This window comes from Balaenoptera borealis (genome assembly GCF_965194805.1).
Source record: "Balaenoptera borealis genome assembly, chromosome: 6".
NCBI lineage: Eukaryota > Metazoa > Chordata > Mammalia > Artiodactyla > Balaenopteridae > Balaenoptera > Balaenoptera borealis.
In genome coordinates this window covers 30087794-30112283 of record NC_138863.1, presented here as the reverse complement: position 1 = coordinate 30112283, position 24490 = coordinate 30087794, and the positions used below count along the sequence as shown (strand labels likewise).

General features: G+C 45.7%; 1 protein-coding gene across 1 annotated transcript in view; it reads left to right on the top strand.

Annotated features, from left to right (window-relative positions):
* NRP2 (neuropilin 2) overlaps window positions 1-22814 on the top strand; it is a gene marked incomplete at its 5' end in the record, with an annotated part of 102547 nt that extends 79733 nt beyond the window's left edge. The window contains 2 exons of the mRNA XM_082396773.1: window positions 17219-17269; window positions 19301-22814. Of these exons, the coding sequence (XP_082252899.1) occupies window positions 17219-17269; window positions 19301-19605 (356 nt within the window). The 3' untranslated portion in view covers window positions 19606-22814. The remainder of the gene's footprint in view (window positions 1-17218; window positions 17270-19300) is intronic.
* Window positions 22815-24490: the final 1676 nt, after the last annotated feature.

Here is a 24490-nt window from a genome sequence, read left to right as displayed (position 1 = left end):
GCAAGCTCAAAAGCTCCTAGTCCCATTCTGGGCCAGATTCTCATCTGATGTAAATGGTTGGGAGAATCAAGTTGTAGCACTGTTTTGCATCAAATGGGACTCTAGCCAGCCTTTCCCCAGAGTTACCCTGGGCTTAAATCTACAACATCATCTCCACGGCAACCAGAAGCTAGCCAGTGAATGTGGTTGCCTTCTAAATCCTCTGCTAGCTTCTCTTCCGTCCCCTGTCTTTTCTGTGATTAGAATGATCTCCCTCCCTTTGCTCTCACTTACTCTCGCTCTCACATACCTACTATCGTTTTGCACTCAACATTTCTTGGTTGCAGCTTCCTTCCAATCAGCTTTTTAAATCCTCCGTTCAATTAAAAAAATGAAGATGCACTACTCATTGCTTGACAGTGGTAATTGACCTGTTTAGACAAGACCAGGCTGATTTTCAGTGGGCATGGAAGCTTTGGCAGACCAAAGTGGAATTCCCCTTCAAGTCTAGCCAGCCTAATTAATACATTGTTTGAGAATTGTGGCCAGCCAGAACAAATATTGTATTTCCGCCCATTCGGAGGATCAGTGATACGGAATCCCAGAAGTCATATCAGCATCACTTACTTGCATGTATTCCTCTGTGTGTGTGTGTGTGTGTGTGTGTGCACGCATGTGTGTGTGATGTGTGTGAATCATAATGCTTCTATATATTATACAGTAATTGTGGTTTAACAGAAAGAAGAAAAGAGTTTTGGAATCACACAGCTCTTGGTTGGTTGAATATCGAACTTCCCACTTACTTGCTGTATAACCATTCATTTAACCTCTCTGAGCCTCTATTTCCTCATCTGTAAAATGGGTCTGACAGTACCTACCTCATAGGGTTGTAAGTAGGAAATAATATCAATCATTGAAAAGTGCTTGGCACACACTAAATACTCAGTACCATCTTATTCCCCTGTCCCCTTCCCTCTCCACTCCAAAGCATGTGTGTGTTTCTTTTCTTTTCTTTTTTTTAAATTAATTTTGGATTAGTCTGCATGCTCTCAGCCTAGCAACACTCTTCTGTGTCTCTCCACCAGGGGGCACCCTCCTACCGGGGACCGAGCCCACAGTGGACACGGTGCCCGTGCAGCCCATCCCAGCCTACTGGTATTACGTTATGGCCGCCGGGGGCGCCGTGCTGGTGCTGGTCTCCGTCGCGCTGGCCCTGGTGCTCCACTACCACCGGTTCCGCTATGCGGCCAAGAAGACCGATCACTCCATCACCTACAAAACCTCCCACTACACCAACGGGGCCCCTCTGGCGGTGGAGCCCACCCTAACCATTAAACTAGAGCAAGACCGCAGCTCGCACTGCTGAGGGCCGAAGCAAGGACGGCACCCAAAACAAACAAGAAAGACTGCAAACACGTTGCCTCGATTTTGCACTTTTTTCTCCTCGCCTAGTCTCTGTGTGAACGCTCAGACATCTCTCTCTCGGGGCCCAAACCCTGTGCGCTCATATCCATCCCGACCATTCTCCTTGGGTTCTTTTGTTTGTTTGTTTTCCTTTTGTTGATTCCAAACCAACCAACCCCAGCTCTAATGCTGCATCTTGGAATACGAGAAGAGATACACCCCTAAGCACTTCACAACTCAAGGCCCAGCTGGTTTCCTTCCAGAGACTGGTTCCCTGTTTCTTCCCCTTGCCTTATCCCATCCCTCCTCTCGGTGGGCAGTCAGTCTGCCAGGAGACTTGAGGGGAGACCTGGATCTGTGTGTCTGTACGTGGTATACATTTGCGCGTGTGACTAGCTCTGTGTGTGCGTGGGTGTGAGAGAGAGACTGGCTCGTTGGGGGGGGGGGGCGTGTGTGGGTGTGTTCAGAGAGGGCCCCCTTTAACTCTTGTGTTACTTCTCCGGGGGTACATGTTCCAGAAAATAATATACTGTACTAGTTTTGTTTACTTGGAGAAGAGATTGAAGCTTTTTGTTGCCTTATCTAGCTCTGGCTGGGTTTCTGTTGGCTACCATTGTCATCTCCAGGTACCTAAAAAACTAGAGGCCACCTGAAAAGAAGTGTGGCCCCTCTCATTCCAGTCCCCATGCCCAACCCGCCTGACCCAAGAGGAAGGTTCCCCCACTGCACTCCGACATGACCCCTTGTCCTGTCTCGGGCATCTTTGAAGTCACATGATAACAGCCGTTGGGTGCGTGTGGGACCATCTCTACTTCCAGCCCTGAAGCAAATCTGTCTCATGTTGCCTTATAAAAGAGAAGCTCATAATGAATGTTTAGCTTTTATTGGTTAAGTCCAATCTTGGAATAAGTCATAGAGAATAACAGATCTGAGACTGATGTAGGAAAAGCAGTAGCCTGTTGTGAGCAGGAGGAGATGGAGGAGAAGGAAGGATGAAATGTTGTCTTTAAAGAACCTCCTCACCCCCTGGGCATTCATTGTGCCCCGCTTAGGATGGGATAGAGGAAGAAGGTTAAAAAACGTATTCTTTGGTATCATATTGATCATTGTAATAGCATTTGTAAAACATGGGGGGAAAGGGGTCATTTGCTTTCCTTTTATGGTGTTAATGGGTGCCTGAATATATAGCCACTAAAATATATGGCTGTTCACCTGACTTATTTGAATATTATGAGAGAATAAAGAGTTATCAGTTTTTTTAAATGTACCAGTGTACTACCCCTTAAAGCGTTCATGGCATCTGGCAAATACACCCTTATAGGCTGGCCTGGCATTTCCAGATGTTGCTGCATCGTCAGGAGAAGGTATAATGAAGATAAATCCTTTGCTGCCCATTCGTCCTCTCTAAACAACGCAGGGGGAGGGATATTAGAGATAAATTGCCTAATGATATTGTACGAAGGATGGATTTGATAATGAAGTCAATTTCATTGGTAGAAAATGCGTATTTTAACGAGATTCTCAGTGTACTGGGGCTCTGCCTTGGGGGGTGTTTACTTCTCACCTTCCTGCTAGGAATCCACTGAGGAAGTGTAAGATTCTCTCCAAAGATGGTTGCCTGGACTGAAAGCCTCCAGGTACCTTCTGAGAGCAAAATACTAATGATTTTTTTTTTTTTTTTTTTTTTTTGGCTGCTTGGGAGAGAGAGACTCTTAGCATTCTTTCGGAATATCCACATAGATCCCTTCAACACACACACACACACACACACACACTTTTGCATCTGGTTTGTTTCATCCTCCTGAAAGAATGGTGCTCTCCCACTCTTATTCTATTTCAAAGAGCTGGTCTGTCTCAACCACAGCAGCTCTGCCAGGAAAAACGATGAAAGGCTAGAGCATGAGCTACCTTGAGATTTCAAGAAGTGTCTTACCCCCAGCTGAAGATGGAGAAAGAAAGACGGAGAAGGGGAGGAGGGGTGGCAGGATACCATGGATACCTTATGATGACTTCCATGCCAATCACTAAGGGCTTTTTGTCTCAGGTATCTGTATCCAGTGATGCATCTGGGGTCAGGCATCCCTTGAAATGATTGACATCCCTATAGGCACCCCATGGAGGCGTGGTGTCAGGAAATTACACCTGGAAAGTCTAGCGAGTGTAGGAACTGTCTGAGTTACCATACACCCTTGAGGATTTCCCTTCTTTAAAAGAAGATGACAACAACTTTGTGAAATTTGCTGTATCTTTATCTGATGCCCCATGTGGCATCATCTTTATGTACAAGCTGTCGTTGAGAATATGAGACTGCTCAAATCTCTGTGAATCCCATGATGCACTTCAGCTGGGGATGTCACACTTCTCTCTCTGTCTCTCTCTCTCTCTCTCTGCTCTTGTAGCCCAAGCGACTTTCATAGTATTATCCAGGTACTATGCTAAAAGGGAAGCTCTTCTATTAAATGTCATGCCTTGCAGCTTTAAAAAGCAAAATTCTGTATTTCATGGAGGGAGGGAAGGGTCCGTCTCTTCTAAGAAAAATAGACTGGACAGGTGAATGCATGCATGCATGTTTAGAGTTGCTGCTCAGAAGACAAAGAGGTGAGAGCAACTATTAAAAAATTACTGAATGAATGAATTGAAGGTCTAGCTCAGGCTGGTACAGTATTTGCCTTAGTAGAGCTTTCATGTTAACAGCTCCAGGAGGGAAACCCTTGCCTCTGCGTTAAAAATCCCTTCCTTGATATTACGCTAGCAATTGCTATCCCCTAATTGCCGGTGAAGACAGAAAAAAGAATAAAAAGGATCATAGCATTGCCACTGACAAAACAGAATGCTGAAAATAAATTGTCTTTTCCTTTGTCCCACATTTTTGGGATTAAAGCCAGAATAGGATAGGAAATCCAGTAATATTTCTGAGGTTGATATACCCCATCTTTAAGAAGACCCTGTCTTTAAAAATGAAACTAGCAGGCAAGTAAACACCTAAATAATCGAAAATTACCAAAGAACAACAACAAAACAAGAAAACTTAAAGATTTTTACTTCCTATTCTTATCCCCTCGCCCTGTAACTGTGACATCTCTTGCATTGCTCAGTTGCCTGTGTGTCAAAATAACTTGTGGACGTTGGAAACTATTTGAATGTGTATTGTGTGGAATGTAATAAAGTGATGATATTTTTATACAAACATCTGGGTTTTTTTTTTCACCTTGGCTTGTGAGAACAAAGATGAAATGTAGGCTGTGAAAGAACTGATGTTTCCAAAGTTTATACATCGCCTTCTGAGCCACAGGGCATTTCTGTGGGAGGTAGGTTCTCCTTGAGGCTGAATGCCAGCCTCTCCTTCTTTTATTTTTTTATTACTGCTTGTTAGGAGTTTTATCCAATTTGTGCAGCTGAGCCAATTTTTGTGATTGGTGTGGGATTTTGCAAAAGTTGCTAAGTGCTAAATTACTCAATGTGATTCCACAAAATTTCTCTTGATGGCAAATCCCCAGAGATTGGACTCTACTTTCAAAGGGCCCCGGGGGGGCAGGTGGGATGAGCGAAGCAGAATCATGTACTCAGCTCTGCAGAGACAGATAGCTTCCTTTGGAGAAGAAGTGGTGACATCTTACCCCTTGCCTACCAAATGATTACTTCCACGGACACGTCGATCTCCAATTTATGAGCACTTTCCCAGACAAAACGGGAACTTGTAGCATGTTCAGGCTCGAAGATATTCCAGACTTTGGAGCAAGTAAGGAAGATAATTATATGATTACTGTGAACCTGGAAATATCATGGTGGAACATTTTATAAAAGGAACAATTCTATAACAACTTTGAGGAGGGGGACTTGGGGAAACTCAAAAGCCAGAGCTTATTGACGAATAGTTTTCTTTTGGTTCTCTTTCTTGAGTAGTTAGTGATACAGTTATATAAAATATTTCTATCTGAGGGGTATTAGAGGCAAAAAATCCAGGAAAGACAGCCTCCCATCTATTCAGTGTTTCTAGATGGTGGTCAAAAGAGGTGGTGGAAGAATTTTCCATCACTCCCTATTTGTGGGATGTATTAGAAGCATTCCATCAACCCAGGAGCCTTCCTCAGAGTCTGAGAACATCCCTAAAGGTCCCAAGAAAAGGGGCTTGTCCAGGAGATCCTATTTCTGTCAGAATCCTGCTTTTCTTCCTTTCTAAACCTAGATCCAGGAAGGAGTACTTCTTACAGCTATAAACCTGACCAAGTGGTGCTAAAGGAAACAGGCTTCTGGGTTTTCAGATCTTACAGGAAGTGTTGTCAGTACAGAGGGCTCAGTATAGATGTCACTGTCTGTCCTCCGCAGGAGAAAAGAGCAGAATGTCCATGTTTAGAGCATTGTTTGCTCCTCTAATGACAAGCATCATTACCCATTTTGTCTACATAACATTTGGCTATTCTTAAAGCCATTTGTTCCCATTAGCAAAAGATGAAATGAAAGCATCTCAAAAGCATTTATTTCCAGCAAAGAGCCAGGCTCAGTCAACATTTTCATGAGCTGGCCTGGGACCAAATTTGCCAGAGTGAATTGAATTAGCCATCGCTTATGCTTCGTTAGCATTACTGTTTTTGGAACCACCTTTGAGAATTTCATCATTGCTTCTCCCACCTTGGTTCTGAGCCCAAGGCTTATTCTATGTGCACTCTCTCTTCCCCAAAATAGCAGACTGTTACGATTCCGATCTTAGGCGTCAAACACAGCACTGTTATCAGTATGGTATTTCAGACCTAACCCAAGCATAAATGTTACAGAAATTGTATTTCCATGGGTCATAAACACCAGATGTCAAGGCCCAGGATCGTCTGTCTTGGCACCTACCTGGCCCTTATGATAGTTTAAATGTGCGTTCTCGCTGTTGAAGCAAGACTCTGCCCTCCTAGCCCAGATACCCGCAGCCTGGCCGGTCGGCTGTGGCCCTGTGTTTGTCTTCATCACCTCTCTTCACTGACTCTGCAGTTGTTTTGCACAAACATTGTTGGCCTTTCTGTAATCTCTGATGAAAAGAGCTTCATTTTTAAGTTTTAATTTGTCCGTGTTGTGGGCTCCACATCTGAGCCAAACTACAGATCTGTAGGTGCGGCTTGTTTTCTCTCTTTGCTTGTGTGCGTCACTGGGGCTCTTGCAGCTGTAATTTGCCTTTCATCCACTTCAATGACGGCCCAAAGAAAACACAAAAGAAATCCAACCAGGGGAAAAAGGAGGGGAGAGGGAAACACCAGCCAATGGTCTTATAATCAGCAGGGGAAAGATCGGCTTATATAAATAAATTAACAGCTAGGAACAGTGTAGGATTTAATGAAGCCTGACACAGATCAGGTGCACTGGAGTATGTCTCGAGGTTCGATATAATCAGAAACCTGCGCCTTTAGAAGGCGTCAGGCCACAGGCCTCAGCCAGACTACATTTGCCCTGTGTGGAGGAGTTCCTTTTGGCCCCAAACTTAAGCATGGAAGAGATACAAGATTTGGGGACTTGCCAAAGAGCAAACCCCCTTTTAGCATGGTTTCTGCATGGCACAGGGCAGAATCTTGGTGCTTCAGGGCAAACAGCAGAAACCATTCTTGCCCCAAGCCCAGTGGACAGGAGACCCAGAATCCTTCTGTTCTCTTTCCAGTAAAGTAATTGTTCTTGGGCTTTGCCGTCACTGACCTTCAAGCTCCCAATAAAACTAAAGTCCCACGGCATCGGACCAAGAAATAGGAAAGGCCACTTGAAGAGTCAGCAACAGATGTGCTGGAGGCAAGACTGGCCCTGGGTGGGGAAAACACCTATTCTTGGAGGCTCATGACTGGATTCATTATGATACTGAAAAAGGTGGTTGGGGGAAATTTTAAGATGGTCTCTGGCTAGGTTTCTTTTCATTTCTTTTTAACTTACAAGTTATACGTGACTATATCCTCAAAAAGTGCAAATAATTTTTCTAAAAAGAAGTTCATTTCGTTGTTAACCAGTCCCAAGCCCCTCCCCAGAGGGAACCATGAGAAATTGTTCGAGGTATGTATTTCCAGGCCTTGTTTTATACCTTTACAAATGTATATGTTCATGTCTAATTATGTAGTTTGCTTTGGTTGGGGTTAGTTTGGTTTTGTGTAAATAGTATCAACATTTGCTCACTTTGCTGGAAAACATGCTTCTTTCCATTTGACAAAGCCTTGAGGATACTTTGTTGCACACCGACAGGTTTACCCCATCCTTTTCAGCTATTGTCTAGCATTTTGTATCATGTCGCTGTTCCACAGTTTATTAACTGCTCCCCTACTGGTGGTCATTCAGGCTGTGTCTAGGTTTTCTTTCTATGATAAACAATACTGCAGTGAACATCCTTGACGTTGCCTCTTTGTGCAAGTTTCTCAGGGATAGAATATCTGGGTCAAATGGTGTGCCTGTTTACATTGTAATAGATGCTTCAGGTGGCTGAGTTTTACCTTTAAAATGAACCTGCCCCCATTTGAGAGGGTAACAAACCAGCGAACACCCTGCATTATATCCCCTGTCATGTGCAGAAGCCACATAATCTCTGTGACTATCTCTCTTTCTCTAAAGTGGGTGGAGTGCTTGCAAGGGAAGACTGAGGACAATTTTAGTTGAAGGGAATTTTAATCACAGGGACTTTTTTTAATGCTGATTTGCGGAGAATGTGAGCCTGGCTATAAGATGCAGCTCGCTGGAGCTGTGGCCACTGTGGCCTGGGAGTTAATTCTATCCCTGGTTCAGCAGGCAGAGCCCTGTTCTCCATGATTAATGAGTTCCACTTGGTTTCTTCAAAGAGTGACTTTGCTGTGCCTTGCCGTTATTTATTTATGTTTTCTACTAAAAAAATTTGTGTCAAAAACATCCTTTAAGGTCAGTGCCCATTATTGTGCTGCAGACAAAAATATTCCAACAGCCACAAGTAGGCTCACGTGCCAACAGAAAGTCCCTAATCCTGTGGCCTGTGCCCAAGGGCCCCATGATGGCCCTGAGAGGGGCAGGTCTGCCTGGCTGAAAGGAGGCACCCAGCTTCTTTCTGAGGAGGTTCAGGGCTAATGTGACCCGAGGAAAGGTAGTAGGAAATGCGGTGGTTTTCCAGTGGGAGGTTTCAATGTGCAGGCAAAGCTGCTAGCCCCAAGTGGCTCCAGAGAGGAAGGACAAGTAGAAGAGAAGCCAAGGGACCCATTAGTTCAAAACACCATTTCTTCTAAGAGTTGCTACCCTTGTTTCTACTGTGCGTTTAGGCCAAGGGGTCAAAGTAATGTGACTGAGCATAATGGATAGTGTGACGGCCATATATGAGCTTTGCCAGCTTTCTCCAACCTGCCAAAAATCCAGGACTGCTGCTTCTAGGGCTTGAGACTTGGGTATAACTCTTGGTGGCTCAGGGGAAGAAAAAGCAGCACAAGAGTGAGGTGTGGGTGAGCTACACGGGCACGCACACACACACAAGCTTGTTTTGTCTTCTTTGTGTAATTGTGCAAAATTGAACCCTTTTAGTATCATTAGCTGACATACCCAAAGGCAAAGGCTCTGATCCAGAGCGGGAATGATAAGGCACCACGTCTTGGCTTTCAGCAGCAGCAGTTTCTTTCTCAGGCGGCAGGACTCATTAACTGGGTGCTGGACTGGAGTTCTCCGGAACTCGCTAGAGAGCAGCCAACTCCAGTAATGAAGGGAATGCGGAGAAAGCTTTGAGCCTGAGGTGGCCTTGACCGAAGTCCTATTCTCAGTCGGCCTGCTGGTTACTGAGGCTCGTTTCAGCACAGTCTGTTACGAATCTTTTCCTCTCTTTGCATCTCCCTACTGCCACCAAGGGGCTGGGAGAAGGGATACAAGGACCCTGAGGGCCATGTGGTCTTCCGTATCGCTTCTCTGGGGCACTTCCAACAGCTGGTACTTAGGTGGGAAGACAGTCACTAGGACGGAGACTGGGGCTGACGTGGGTTGTCAAAGGAGCCCCCAAGGTGCCTCATCAGCCTCGGCCAACTGCAGACCAAGATCGCGAGCTCGGGAATAGTGTCCACGGGAAGCCCTGAGCTCTCATCGCCGTCATCATTTCCTGGCTCTGAACTCCTCACAGGGCCACTGTCCCCTCCTCTTTCCCCAAGAAGGACCTGTTTCCACCTATCTATCTACCTCTGGGTCGGGTGTGGTTCATCTTCAACCTCCACCTTCCCCTTTCTGCAGCTGCCCCCTCTCGCGGCGGCTCCTTTTCTTCTCCTCTGGCATTCCTGCACTTTCTCCACCTCCCTCTACCAAGGCCTCCTGCCAGAAGAGCCTGCCAGATTCCCAACACAGAGGCTTCATTGCTTGCTTCCTCCAAGTAGCTGCATTTTTACAGGAGACCAAACCTAAGGTCGGAGGAATTACTCTCTTATGTTATAACCACAGTTCTCAGCCACCGGCAAACTTTTGGGGGAAATCATCTCTTGAATGGGCAGAGAGAGGTACCTCTTTGGAAGCCCTAAAATCTTATCACAAGGTCATGGATCCTTGTGTTCAGAAGAGCCCAGCATTTAAGTAAAGCAAACTCTCTTGGTGAGATACATGTGTATAGAGAGTTTTTTCCCAAGGACCTACAACACAGAGGGGCCATCTTTAAGAAGACATTGATTTTCACGTTGGAAGTGGATGCAGTTTTGTTTCTTCTCCTCCATCCTTTCACTTGTCCCAGGTAACACCAAACCTCTCCACCTGTGCACTGTTTCCAGTTTATGCACTTCTTGAACCTTGGGACTGGAGGAGAGGAGAAATGTTAAAGCCTATTGGCGAACTCCCTGAAATGTGAAGATATGAGACGTTTTTCCTAACATCTCAGGAAAAAATCAAGAATGCAGTGGAAGGGGGACACTTTTCTCCAAACTTTTCTTTTTCCCACCTTCATACCCTCAGAGAAGGTAGCCAACAAAAGAAGGGCCTCTTTCTTGTGGACATACCCACTTACAGTAATGGAGAATATCTCTGATTTCTCGAAGACCTAGAGCAAAGCAAAGATTCCAGAATTTTCCTCCATCAGCCTTACTGTTTTTTTTCCAGCCTACACAATCATGAAGCCTATGTTTATAACTAAACATTTCTCTGGCGCCTCCTTTTTCTTATTTTCACACCATCATTGGGGCTCAGTGGAGCCATTCTGGCCTCAGCTGCTCATCTGCCTCCACACTTGAAAGTATTATTAGGTCATTTCACAGCCTTCTCCTTTGCAGTCAGTATTTCCAATTCTTTTTAGTGTTTCCTCCTGATTATTCAACTAAAAATAATAGAAAATCATGTTCAAAGTCTTCTGGTATCACAAACCAAGCCCCCTTTTCTTTTCCAGCTTGAAACCATTTGAAAACTTCAAAAAAAAAAAATACTTTTTTCCATGACTTTGCGTAGGTTTGGCTATAGCCCAAGAGATAAAAAACCCACGATAAAGGATCTTCTGGTGGTGTTTCTAAACTCAAGCCAAGCCCAGCACGGGATGAATGGCTCTCAAGTAGCCTGACTGTAATGGAGGAGCTTTGGCAAACATTCGATCTACATCTGAACTTTTGGCTCCTTATAGCAACAGGGGATGAACAAACTGAATTAGGGAAATTAAGTGTGGTAGGGAGTAGGAAGCTTCAGCCAATACTAAATATTAAACTGAATTAAACACGTTGGAGGGCCAAGAAATAGCTGCTAGTCCTTCATGATTTCTCATTTATTTAGATCACAGTGTTGTGTCTCCTGCTGGGATTAGAACAAAGTGACTGAGAGAATTTTCTGAAGGCTACTCCCATCTGAAAGGTCCAATGTGATTTAATTGACTCGGGGGGTTCGGGAACTTGGAATCAAACTCAACAAGGGCTCTAAGTGGCCAAGAGCTAATCCCACATAAATCACAGCCCGAAACAAGGTGTCGAAAATGTTCTACTGCCGAGCTCTTCAATGACTTACTGCATTTTTCTACCCTCCTTCCTCAATTTCTTCCTCCTTGGAGAAGACGCGATGACCCCTGGTACCCTTGAAAATGAATGGTTTCAGTGATTTCCTCTGTAGGCGTCTCTTCAATCCTTGCTTTAAAGGCTGGTTGCAGTTTGGTGGGTTGAGTGGATGTGTGGGTTAACTGGCTTCTCACCAGGTCTTGTCAGCCCTGCCTCAGCTAAGATGGAGGCTTCAAACTTGGGGAAACCATTTACTAGCTCTGTCAGTTCTTCAGTTGCCCCTTAGCAGGACTGGTTCCTAAGCTAAACGAGCAAGTATGGAAAACATGGAACCTCATGGCTTCCTTTCACCTGTCCTTTGCATGGTCTTCTCCTTCCACGGGCACCTTAAGGTGGATGCCTTCAGGTGTGACCACCTCCAGGAGAGGACAGACCCGGGGTGAAGACGGGTGGCGAGCCCTTTTCTGTCGAAGTTGCCTTGTCTACAGCCAGCCGCCCTTTTCAGGGAACGCTCAGCAGAAAGGCCATCAGAGCTTTCTCATTTTCTTCCTGTAAAGACGAGTTCTCAAGCAGGAACGAACATCAGTGCTTACTTTACAGGGGAGCAAGCTGAGACCCAGGGAGGGTCAGAGACTCGTCCCGGCTCTCACACCTGGGTGAAGTGGCAGAGCTCAGATGGGAAGGAGGAAGTCTGCTCCCGGGGCAGTGCTCCCGTCTAGTGCTCCTCCACATCCCGTGCTGCCCCCCTCCGGGTACCGTCCTTAGAGTGCGTCCACTACACGTTCTGGATGGCCAGCCTGTCATCAGCTTCCACCAGGCGTCTTAAGCCACTGCTTGGAGTTGGCCTGGAAGGGACTCTTCATTGAAAGCCAGCATATGTTGGTGTCCTGGTCAGTGTGCAAGTGATCCGGGGACAGATGGCCTTAAATCATTTTATCTAAAAGTAGCCAGTGGTTTCAGGTGGACTCCTCACTCTCCTAACTATCTTGTGAGGCTCTTTTTTTTTTGATGCAGAAAGTAAACAGAACAATGTCGATGAAAATACACTCACAGCAACCACGGCATATGAGATGTGGTGGAAGGGAAGGTCGAAATTTTTCTGTAACTGCAGAAAAGCAAACTAACCCCATAGGATCCTAATTTCAGAGGAAGAAAATAAGGGAGAGAGAAAAGATAAAGTGTGTGTGTGTGTGTGTGTGTGTGTGTGTGTGTGTGTGTGTGTGTAAAGAGAGAGAGAGGGTGGGAAGGAAAATCTAAATGAGAGAGGGCGTTCTTGTTTTAGACCTAAACCACACTCAGGGGGAATTTTCTGTTTGCAGGTTGGAGTGTCTAGGGCGTTTCTCTTGCATGGCATGTGTGATCTTACAGTGCCAGGCAGTGTTCCAGACCCCTCTGGGAGAAACACAGCTTTTTCGAGGAGGCAGAGCTCATGGCTGGGGATGGCTGTTCCCCATTTGTGCTGTAGTGTTACAATGTACTGACAAGGATGCTGGAGAATATTTGGCTCTTCCGGGGTGGAAGGGGTTCCTAGACAGTCCAGAGGACGTTTTAGTAACTAGTCACTATGGGGTCTTTTGCTCTGGAAAATCAGGATAATAAGAGATAGGTGAGACCTTGAATCACTCTTCACTGGGTACCTAACCCACCTCTCAGTGACACTAAGGGAAACAAGGGGACCGTTCAGCCTGAGATGTAATGTCAATATGAAAATGACCAGGTTTTGTGTGGTTGTTTTTTTTTTTTTTTTAGCCGCACTGCGCGGCATGTGGGACCTTGGTCCCCCGACCAGGGATTGAACCTGTGCCCCCATGCCCCCTGCAGTGGAAGCTCGGAGTCCTAACCACTGGACCAACAGGGAATTCCCCAGGCGGAGCTGATTTGTTTTTTTTTTTTTTGGCATGTGGGATCTTGGTTCCCCGGCCAGGGATCTAACCCGCACCCCCTTCATTGAAAGAGCAGATCTTAACCACTGGACCACCAGGGAAGTCCCAGCCAGGTTTTGTTGAATTGGGTTTTTTGTTTGTTTTTTAACTAGTGGCTACTCTGCTCACTTGATTTCTCGAACTCTGTTAAACTCCTTTCCAGGCGCTCATGAGTTCTTCTTCCTCTCACTCTGCTGGTCTGCAGCAGCCAGCGCAGGGAGGTGGACAGAGGCTGACTCTCCTTAGGGAAATACGGGGTGGAAGATCTGTGAGCGGGCAGGGCAACCTCTGAATTCCTCAGTGGATCTGATAAAAATGAATACAAGCCCCAAACCAAGAGATCAGTGTACGAGTAAAAAGGCTCAGGTGCCATGTTTGAGACCATCTCTGTCCATCAGACAGAGAAAGGAGCTGGAACTCCACATCCCCACCCCACCCTTGCAGCAGCCTCCATTCCAAAGCCATCTCCTCCTGCCTCCCACATTTTTTCCCTGCCTTGGCGCAGCCTCATCTGCCCAATCCCTGCCCCAGACTCGCCAGCACTTTGAGTCCCCTCCGCGGCAACCCACTTTCTTTTATGCTCTGTTGGCATGAGTGAGTCCTTGCTTCCCAATCACACTGGAGGGCCTCGATTGTAGACACCGGGTCCCATACATCTTCCTTTCCCAAACTCCTCCGTGTGGTTCCCGGGCACGTAGTCAACCCTCTTAATAAGTGAGGGTTGGTTGATTGGTTGGTTAGTCAGTAAGTGAAAACTGCCCTTTGAAGAACAATGTAAATCAGCCTTCCCTGTCTGGGGGAATGCCTATCACAGAAAAATGTGAAGTCCCAAATCTCAGATCACTGCATCCTCACATTCCTGAGAAGTCTCCGTGAGTTCCCATCCAAGTGGTGAGCCAGCAATGCAGGCAAACAGCCAGGGGCTGTGTATCCAGCCCACTAGGATGAAGGCAAGGTGCACCCTTGTTGGAATGGGTTAGGGATGATATAGGGGGTTTGCTTGAGTGCACACCTGGGGGAGTTGAGGGGAGAGGGTGTCCTCTGGCCCTAATACAATACTGAGTGTTGGAATTCAGATTTTGGAGTCAGACTGATCTGCGTTTGAATCCGAACAAGGGCCCAGAAGGAAACAGGGTCATGTGAGCACAAAGGTTGAAAGTGGAAGTTGTGTGGGTGGTAAGATCCATTCCTGATCTGTGTTCTCTTAAAGGTGGGGCTCATTCCATTCTCCCCCATCTGTCTCCCATTCACAAACACGCCCACCTACTAAAACAGAGTCCTGGAAGGTCCTCTCCAAGTTTTTCCTCATTAAAAAAAAAATTTAATTCCACGTCCCTGGTCCCCACAGTCTTTTGCCATCTACCTCACTTCCCCAGCCAGGTCTCCATCCTGTGGCTGTCATGTCCCCTTCCCAGGGAGGTGCTGCCTCCTCCACTCTTTGCCTTGAGCTCCTGGGTCACCCCTTCTCCGTCCAACCCGCCCTTGCCTTTTTTTCACTAGAACTACAGGGACCCGGGTGGACATCCACCCTCCCTGCCAGCATCCTGAGGAAACAGGCTGAGGTTTACCTCCTGGGCTCAACAGAAAAGGAAAGTGACCCGTGCAGGGCAAAGAGCCATCTGAGAAAGGAAGCTCTTAATCAAACACAGATATCAAGAATATTAGCAAGGGGACTAGAGAAAATTGCTATCAAAGTAAATTGCTTTTTGTACAAATGTTCCCTTTACTGGGGTTTTCCCCAGTGTGTCATTCTTTCTTTAAGGCTTCGTGAACAGATGCTCTTTTGAAAATGTTGATTAACTTATCCTTTTTTTGACCCCTTCCCACTCACCCAAACTCCTGGGAGCAGTGATTATGCAAAAAGCCAAGTCAAGCCTCTAAAGTGTTCTTCACCTGAAGTAGGCTTTGATCCTCCAGGGGCAGAAATCTCAGCCACATCTGGGCAATCAATTTCATAGAACCTTAAAAATGGACCTATTCCTGGGAGGTCATCTCATCCAGTCCTCTGCCCACAGAGACAAGAGGCTGTGATCTCCTGGGACAAAATGTTCTCATAGTCATTACCATCCTCTTACCCATTTTCCACTGAGATCAATGCCACATCCACTGCTTTCCAGCCCATGATCAATAGTGTCTTAAGAGTTCTTCCCTGAGGGTGTGAGATGGAGCAAGATGGCATTCTAGCCTCCAAGAATTTGTCACATCCTTGGCAAAGACTGAATCCCTAAAAGCAAGAACAGGATGAGGCCCAAAAGTCACAGGCAGGAGCCCCGCAGTTTTCGTCCTGGGCTAATCCACATATTCTTATCCAATGTTCTGCATCTTCTAACCGTGAAGCTGTTAAGACATATGAGCATCCCATAAAAATGATTAATTGTTGGAAATGTGATGGTTTTCTTCCATGTTTTTTATTTCTCATAAGGTTAAAAAAAAAAAAAGCTCCAGGTTGATTTCCACAAGCCAGATTTGATCCCTATGACAGACACCGCCTGCCTCTTGTTGATTCATTTTTACATCTTCATTCCAAGGACACAGCCTGCGTTGTAGAGTCCTGGAGAATAACACAGGGGCTGGGCATTGAGGTGGGGAAGCTGTCGTGGCCTGCAGGTACCAGTTGTTGTGCTATAAACATGCCAGGAACAGGCTGGATTTATGGAGGATTGGTGCCACGTGGCGTCCATCTTTTCAAGTAGGGTCTTAGCAAGTGGTTTTCCGCATCCCTTACTGGCGACCAAAAGGATGAGAATGTGCTTTAGCACTTTGGCCAGGAATGAAGAAGACTTCGAACATGATGAAAACCACTGCCTCCAGGGAAAGACTGAATGTCAGGTATGGCAGTGATGGCTTGGTCCTCAGTTCAGGTCATAGTCAAGTAGATCTTCCCCGAGGTGTTGTGCAGATGAGGGAGAAGTTCAGTCTGGTCTGAAGTTCTTGCATTCCTCTTGTTTGATACTCTAGCTGTTTGGAATTTGGGGTTTGTGTTAAGCCTTGATTTTTTTAATATAAATTTATAGTGGTGACATCGAGGTAGTTCACCTGACTTGGGGTTGAAACTCCTGAAGGGCCACATACATTCACCGGAGCCATTTTGACCTGACAGCAGGGACAGGTATAATTAACTTGTGAGACAGGAAGAAATGATAAGACTCTTTTCTTCACCACATATTTGATTCTCTTTTTTAGTGTTTTACCATTTTAGACAGGTAATTTCCATTGGCTCTGATTTCTATAAGATGGACAGCATGGTGAATAGAGACCTGAATTATCCTCCCCATTCCCCAAAAGATTATCATAAAAAAAGAAAAAGATAGACAGTGATAATCCTGGGGAAAATTCTGAGTAAATTAACTTAGCTCTATTCAAGCCTGGGCGAGTCAGATTGGATGCCCATGTTTGATCTATTCTAAACCGTGAAGAAAGCCAATGGGAAAAATAGACTGGGAAGGAAAGAGAAGGGATATTAGCACAGACATGGAGGTGGACAGGCATTATAACAGTCTTTCCAGTTCTAGTTCTACATTAAAACATGTAATGATGAAATGTGATTTCCTTAAATTACTTTACATTTATTTGAAATCCAGAGGAGAAAGACGCATACTCTGTGCCCACTTAGATGCATGCATATGAGGAGGGGCCGTTTGCTATATGAAATGAACATCGCAGTCATGGCAACTGATGACGGACATGAGAGACCACAGAAGGTGCCTTAGATAAAACTCAGACCTACGTTGGTTGTAAACAACAGTCACTATAAAGACACACGGGAGCATTTACTTGGCGCTAGAGGCCTTTCTTATTGTTCTTCTGGTTATCGTTGGAAGTAAAGACAAATCATTTAAAGGGGAAAGAATCCAGTAATGTACATACTAAATGACCTAGAAGCAGAAAGTGACTCTTGAGCTGCCTGCAGTGCTGGAGAGTCATCCTCAGCAAGGTAACATCTCTGCCCTTTAGCCACGGCAATAGAACTTGTTATAACTTGATATTTTTTGGTTTTCTCTTTCGTTATAGTGGACATCCCAGAAATACATGGGAGAGAGGGCTATGAGGATGAAATTGATGGTGAGTATTGCTATGATTTAGAAGATAATCATGACAGTCAAGTTTGGCTATAAAGACAAAAACAAAAATAACGTCCGGGGTATTGGAGGGCCAGAATTTAGAACTATCGGCCAGAAATATAAGTGAAAAGAATCCAGAGAGGAATGAAGAGACCATCAGTAGCTCTCTCAAGGTCAAATTTAACGATTTAGAAAGCTTATTGAGTTCCCTCTGCCTAATCTGAAACAGGTCTCCTACTTTGGGCAACTTTCGACACTGATGAACTTCAAATCTGAATAAGCCCTTTAGAAGTGAAAGCCGGGCTTCTCTACACATGTCTCTGCTTGAACCCACTGACCTCCTTCCAAAAAGGGCCGAGTGAATGAGCGTCGCTGAATATTCTCTCAGGCCTGCTGTGGTTTCCAATTCCATGGCTTTCAGGAACCCTTCTCACACTCTCCATGACTCCAAGTTGGGGCTTGTTGCAGGATTTAGGTTTCTTGTCCACACTGCCCATCTCATGTTATCGTATTTATTCCAAGCTCTATTTTCCTACTTCAAATACACATACTTCATGAGGCTGAAGCAAGCGTCCTGACTAGAGGGGCACTGAGCACACACGCAGATGTAATATCTTCCCTCGACTCAGAGCAATGCAGGTCTCTCTGGGAGTCTCTGAGTGCCAGAGTTGATCCCCAAGAGAGATCACCAAGGTTCCCCTCAAAGAACAGCTTTAGACCAAGATTGATGCCTTTAAGAAGAGCAGTTTATAGAGCAGCTGTTTTGAACCTGACCTTAATCAAACACTTCAAGTGTAGCTATAGAAACAGAGTGACTAACCCAAACAGCACCTTGTTAACTGAATGCAGACTCTCCCTGCGAAGCCCGGTCTAACGTTCCTTTTATGGGCAAAGCTGCACAACTGGCCTTCACAGAGAGGCTGCAATAGATCAAGCAGCAGAAGCCCTAAGATGGGGTGGAAAGAGTAAGGGATGTGGATGGAGAAAGCCTGACTTATTCTCCTAGTTTAACTGCTTGTTAACTCTGGGAACTTGTGTCACCTAGTCACTTAATCTCTTAAAACCTGTATTTCCTCATCTATTTTTTAAAATTATAATATCACCCTGCCTTCTTCATGGGATTATTAGGAAATCCTACAAAATTCTCCATGAATATGGTCATGCCTTGGCCACACTATAGAAGTATAAGTATATTAGTTTGCTGGGGTGGCCATAACAAAGTACCACAAACTGGGTGACTTAAACATCAGAAATTTATGTCTCCAAATTTCCCTATTTTATAAGGACATCAGTCATACTGGATTAGGGCCCACGCTAAGGACCTCATTTTAAATTGATTACTTCCGTAAAACCCCTATCTCCAAATAAGGTCACATTCTGAGGTACTAGGGGTTAGAATTCAACATCTGATTCTGGGGGGTGGGACACATAATACACAGCAGTAAGGTTAAGATTTAGTTCGAGAGGTCTGGTGGCTCAAAAAAATCTGCTGCTTGCATGGCCAGGAATGCTAACTTGGGAAACTCACTGTGTGAAAATAGCCTCAGCCTGTTCTTTGATTTAACCTGAAGCAGTTGGAAGTAGGGATGAGGAGGCAAAGAAAGAAGGGTGCCCAGAACACAGGGCCGTCCCAGGTGCTCCAAAGCCTCCCTGAAGCTTCTGGGAAAATCTGAGTTTACCTAATGTGAATCAGATTCTTTAAGTATCTAATCCTTAGACCATACTTACTCTGTGCTGGTCACCAAGCACTTTGCAAATATTAAGTCATTTAAACCTCCTAACAAGCCAGTGAGGTTATTAGTAACGCCATTTCACAGATGAGAAAACCGAGGCAAAGACAAGTGAAATAACTTGCCCAAGGTTACAGAGCTAGGATGAGGCAGGCCTGGGCTTTGAAGCCAAGCCATGTAGTTCCAGAGTCTACAGCTTAGTCCTGGGCTCTGAAGAACCTCTGAACTGGGCTGGGGGAGCCTCAGTTATTTCACCCCGAAAGAAGCAGTGCCTGCAGTCTCTCGTGTCCTTTATGTCCTAGACGAGTACGAGGTGGACTGGAGCAACTCTTCTTCCCCGACCTCCGGGTCTGGGGCTCCTCTGGCTGACAAAGAAAAGAGCTGGCTCTACACCCTGGATCCCATCCTCATCACCATCATCGCCATGAGTTCGCTGGGCGTCCTCCTGGGGGCCACGTGTGCAGGGCTGCTGCTCTACTGCACGTGTTCCTACTCAGGCCTGAGCTCCCGCAGCTGCACCACGCTGGAGAACTACAACTTTGAGCTCTATGATGGCCTCAAGCACAAGGTCAAGATGAACCACCAGAAGTGCTGCTCGGAGGCCTGACGGACTGCACCCAAATCGCATCTGACGTTTCATTCCAGCAAGAGGGGCTAGTGAAGATGACAATTTTTTTTCCTTTGGAAACTGAATGCCATAATCTTGATCCAACCGATCCAGAATACTGAAGGTGTGGACAGAACAGACAGGCAAGTCGAGGGAGGAGGGGAGATGCAGCCTTTCAGTGGGTTGTGACCCACCTAGGACCGTGTGGCTGACTCATTGCTGGGACAAAGACAGGAGCTCATCTCTTTGGGGGTCACAGTTCTATTTTGTTTGTGAGTTTGTTATTATTATATTTCTTTGGTCTATGAGCAACTCAAGAGGCAGAAGAGAATGACTTTTCCAGTATAGAGTAGAGCAGGGATCAATAGTCTCTGCTTTCTCTTTTTAATCAACACTTGGAAAGCAAAGGGTCTTTTCAGACTTTCCATCTTTAGAAAAAAAAATTCCAAAACAAAGCCGTTCAGTTTATCCCATCCTCTGATCGTCTTATGACTTCCGGGATTTGCTGTGGTATAGCTTCTGCCAGCCAACTTGACAAGCTGCCGTTTCCAGTCCTAGCATTTCAGTAGGATGTTGTTGCCTTTAACTTTTTTTATCCAGGGGAAAATTGCCATTTTAGGGTCAGCATGAACAGCTCTTTCTTACATGAGATTTGAAACAAACCAGAAAGGAAACTTCACACGTCAAAATCCATAGAAGCGCCTCCGTGTTAGAAGCGGACAAGCCTTAACGTGCTTTGTGAATAGGAGCCATTCATTCAATCTAGACCCAGAATTTGTGGCTGTGAGGCTACTTTGTGGGGCCTCTGGTGGTGGTTTTGCTTTTCCTTTTCCTTCCTCCTTGTTCTTCTAAAACATACACACATGCACACACACACACACACACACGCACCATACGCACACACACACAAGCACGCACACATATATACACATGCACTCATTTGTCAGGTCTCTAAGCCCCAGGAAACAGCATTATCTGATATTCTCTGAGATGGGGCTGGGGAAATATAGGCTACTAGTATGTTTCTCCATCAGTGAGATGTAACTGGCGACCACTGGCTGGAAAGGCGAACAGTGGAAAGAGAAAAAGAAGTCCATCCTCTGGGATCATGCAAAGGCTGAGAGGACCGTAAGAGACGTTGTGATAACTCCGTCTCTCCAATAGGCTAGTAAACACTGACTCCTCCTTGGCATGACAGCCGCCACCTTAACCTTTCAGAAGCATCAGAACTAGGATGTCCGTGAGCTGATTCTGACCAGAAGTCTGCAAGCACTGCGGACCAAAATGCTAATTCTGCTTCAACCCCAGAGAGACCTATGTTCTTACACACACACACACACACACACACACACACACACACACACACATTTATGTATTTTTTTATTAAGTGCCTTGAAAGAAAATGAAGAAAACGTATTTTCCTTCTACGTAGAAATCAGTGAATACCATACAAGCTAAGGCATTCCTCTGTTCCCCTTCCCTGACCCAGGGGCTCCACGCCCAGTTTCCCCCGCATAGCTGATCCTACCGATGGAGTAAGCCCTGCCACCCGAGTGTTAGTCATAGCCCTAGATGACTCTCAACTGCTCTAGAAGGGGAGGCATCCGGAATCGCATGAAACTGTGTGAAGGATAAGATTGTCCACGTCAGGATCCAAATCTTGATTTTGTAGTAACGCCTAAGGATTGCCTGCGTGCTGGAAATACATTTGAAACCCAAACAGTATGCCCAGCCTATTGCTTATCAGTGGTTAAACTGTCAGACCATTTTTGCTGCTATGGTCACCCACAATTTCATTTGTCTCATACCCAGGTGTAAGGGGAAGGGTGAATGGGACCGGCTGTTTCCTTTAAATGATAACTTATGGAAATGCTAGTTCAGATGGTAACGTCACAGTGTTCTGTATGCAGAGAGGGAGAGTTCATACCGACGGCTATTTATTCATATGTGTGTGTGTCTTTGCCAGCCTTTGAGTTCTCTGTATCTACTGTGTATGTGAATGGTCACGTGGGACTCAGTGATGTTGTTGTGACTTTGACCTAGGGCCCGAGAGTCACTGCTGACCTCGGCACTCATTGGCACAGTGGTAGTTAGAGGTGAAAAGTAAAGCTGTCAAGCCCAAGGACTTAGCTTCAGGCCCCCCTGAGCTGGGTGTGCGGCAGAAGCAAGTTCTTAATTAGCCCACCTTCCTCTTCGGCTTTCCGTGTAACTCAGTGTTCAGGAAGCTAGCAAGTCCAGGGGGTTCCAGAGTTAGCCTGCAGAAGAAGAGAGTTCAAAAGCCAGCACGGGGTGGGGTGAGGGGTACTTCCCTGGCGGTCCAGTGGTTAAGACTCGGCACTTCCACAGCAGGGGGCACGGATTCAACCCCTGGTCGGGGAACTCAGATCCCACATGCGTCGTGGAGCAGTCACACACACACACACACACACACACACACACACACACGCAAAGCCGACGCCGGAGGTCCTGGCCCTCTCATGTCCCTTGGGCCATTTTACAACTCCCCAAAGACCAGCCCTGCCTCTGGCCTGCAGTTCACCTCTGAGTTATGTACAGCTCAACCTGCATCCCTCTAAAGTCCTTTATCCATATTCACCATTGGCTGGTTTGAGGCCCTGCGTGGGCTCTGAATGCTGAACAAAAGCAGGGCATCCAGGGCTATGTGTAGATACCTCACCAGCACTGGAGGCTGGTCTGCTGGAAGACAGAAAGACAGTGGGGCCTGATTATAACCTGACCAGGGGACACCCCGGTGCATTGGTTGTCTCTATCTGCAGGTAGGCTAGCTGACCCCTCTCCTTGAGTCCTTCCCTTTGGGAAACCCTACTCACAGTATTGATCTCCTTTTTTGCCTTGTACTGAATGACACGTTACCTCCACGCTCTCCCGGACTAGGCGGTCAGCAGGGCCACAGGGCTGCTTCCTCTCTTCGGTGGGGATGGGGAGTTGACGGGGTGAGGGTCCGAGGAATGAGCATGAATGGCAAGAACACAAGGGAAAAAGTTAAACTGTCACACAGAAGGTTAACTTTTCCAAGGTTTGCAGTTAAAGGTATTTGACCATTCGCTGGCTGAGCCAGATCAAGGGAACTTGAGAGCTTTTACTGTGATTCTTCAATGTAAAAAATAAACAACAATGTCAAACTGTGTTTATATGATTTGTATAAAGCCTTTTTAAGATTACTATTTAAATAAACATTATACCAGAGATATTTTTCTGCGTGTTTCTTTATTGGAGACAAAGAGACTTGGGTTCTGGGTGACCTAATCATCCCAGTTTGCCTGAGACGTTCCTGGGTTTTAGCACTGAAAGTCCCGTGTCCCGGGAAATCCCTCAATCCCAGCCATATCAGGATGGTCGGTCATTCTCTTGGAACAATGTTTCTCAGCACTTTTATGTGAAGTTAGTAGGTAGATTGGCTAGCTGGCTTTTTATAAGGTGAAAATATGATATAGATGGGTAATGGGCTACCTGGCCAGGTGGGCTTCTTTAGCTCAAAGGCTTGCCTGGTAGATTTCCGAGACTGTGATCCCTACAAACACTCCTCCTCCCTAGACATCGCCAGTCCCTTGCAATTTTTGACTCTTTGCTGCTGCCTTCCTGCTCAAACATTTGCTTGTTAATATCTCTGGTAATTTCAAGGTCTATAACAGTGCTTCTCAAAGTGTGGTCCCTGGACCGGCAGTATCAGCCTCACTTGGGAACTTGTCAGAGGTGTACATTCTCGGACTCCACTCCACATCTACTGAATCACAAACTCTGGGAGGAGGACCTAGAGATTTACATCTTAACAAGCCCTCCAAGGGGTTCTTATGCACCTTCAAGTTTAAGAACCTCTGGTCTAGGAGAAAGGAGAAGTAGCTTGGCTTCACAAAATGATTAGGGATCTTCTCACCTATGGGTTATTGAATTCAAAACAAACTAGACTTTGGCCAGAGAAAACTAAAGGAGGTCAAGTACACTCTTAGGTAGTACAAGTTTCCAGAGGATGAGGAAGGAAAAGCCTTACTATGAACTTCCCACTATCCCACACACGAGAGACTCAAAGCTGTGAACCAGAGCTGAATTTGCCCCCATCCGGAAGCTCTGTTCACATTTGGTTCAATCATTTATTCAAAGAATGTTTTTGAGCACTTCCTGATTTTGTAAGCTCTTGGAGCTTATACTCCAGTGAAGTAGACGGAAAGCAGACAGCCAAGCACATAAGATAAGGATTGCTTATGGTAAATTCGATGAAGGCAATAAACACGTAGCTCTGACAGAGAATTACTAGATATTAAAGGTATAATATTTGTGTCACTTGAGTTCCTATTTGCAAAACATGGCTATTTGTTACTGATGTTACAGGATTTGGGTTAATATATTAAATACAACTTACCCGTTTTATAGTCGACAACACTTATCATAATGAAACCTAATGAATCTGATATAATATCAATACAATATATCTCTTGGAAACTTTTTTTAAAAAGCATTACCAGGGTCACTCCCTGTAAACGACTGATCAAGGAAGACCTCCCTGAGTAGGTGATATTTAAGCTAAAACCTGAAGAGATAAGGAAGTCAGCTAAGCAAAGGACCTGGGACAACTTTTCCCAATTGAAGGAACAGCATATAGAGATCCTGCTGTGGGAAAGAGGCTGCTGTGTTCCTATGACCACAAAGCAGAGCAATGAAAGAGCGAGCATGATCAACGGGGGGGAAGGGTATCGAGACTGGGGGGCCAGGTAAGATTCTTCAAGGCAGTGAGGAGGTGCTGCCTTGTATCACTCTTTGGCCTTCCTTAATTTACAGAAAAGGCAGCCCTCAAGTGTGCCCCGTCCCCATTCCTCACTGGCCAGTAAGGTCACCCCAGTCATATCTCTGCAGCTTCCCTCTCAGCCCC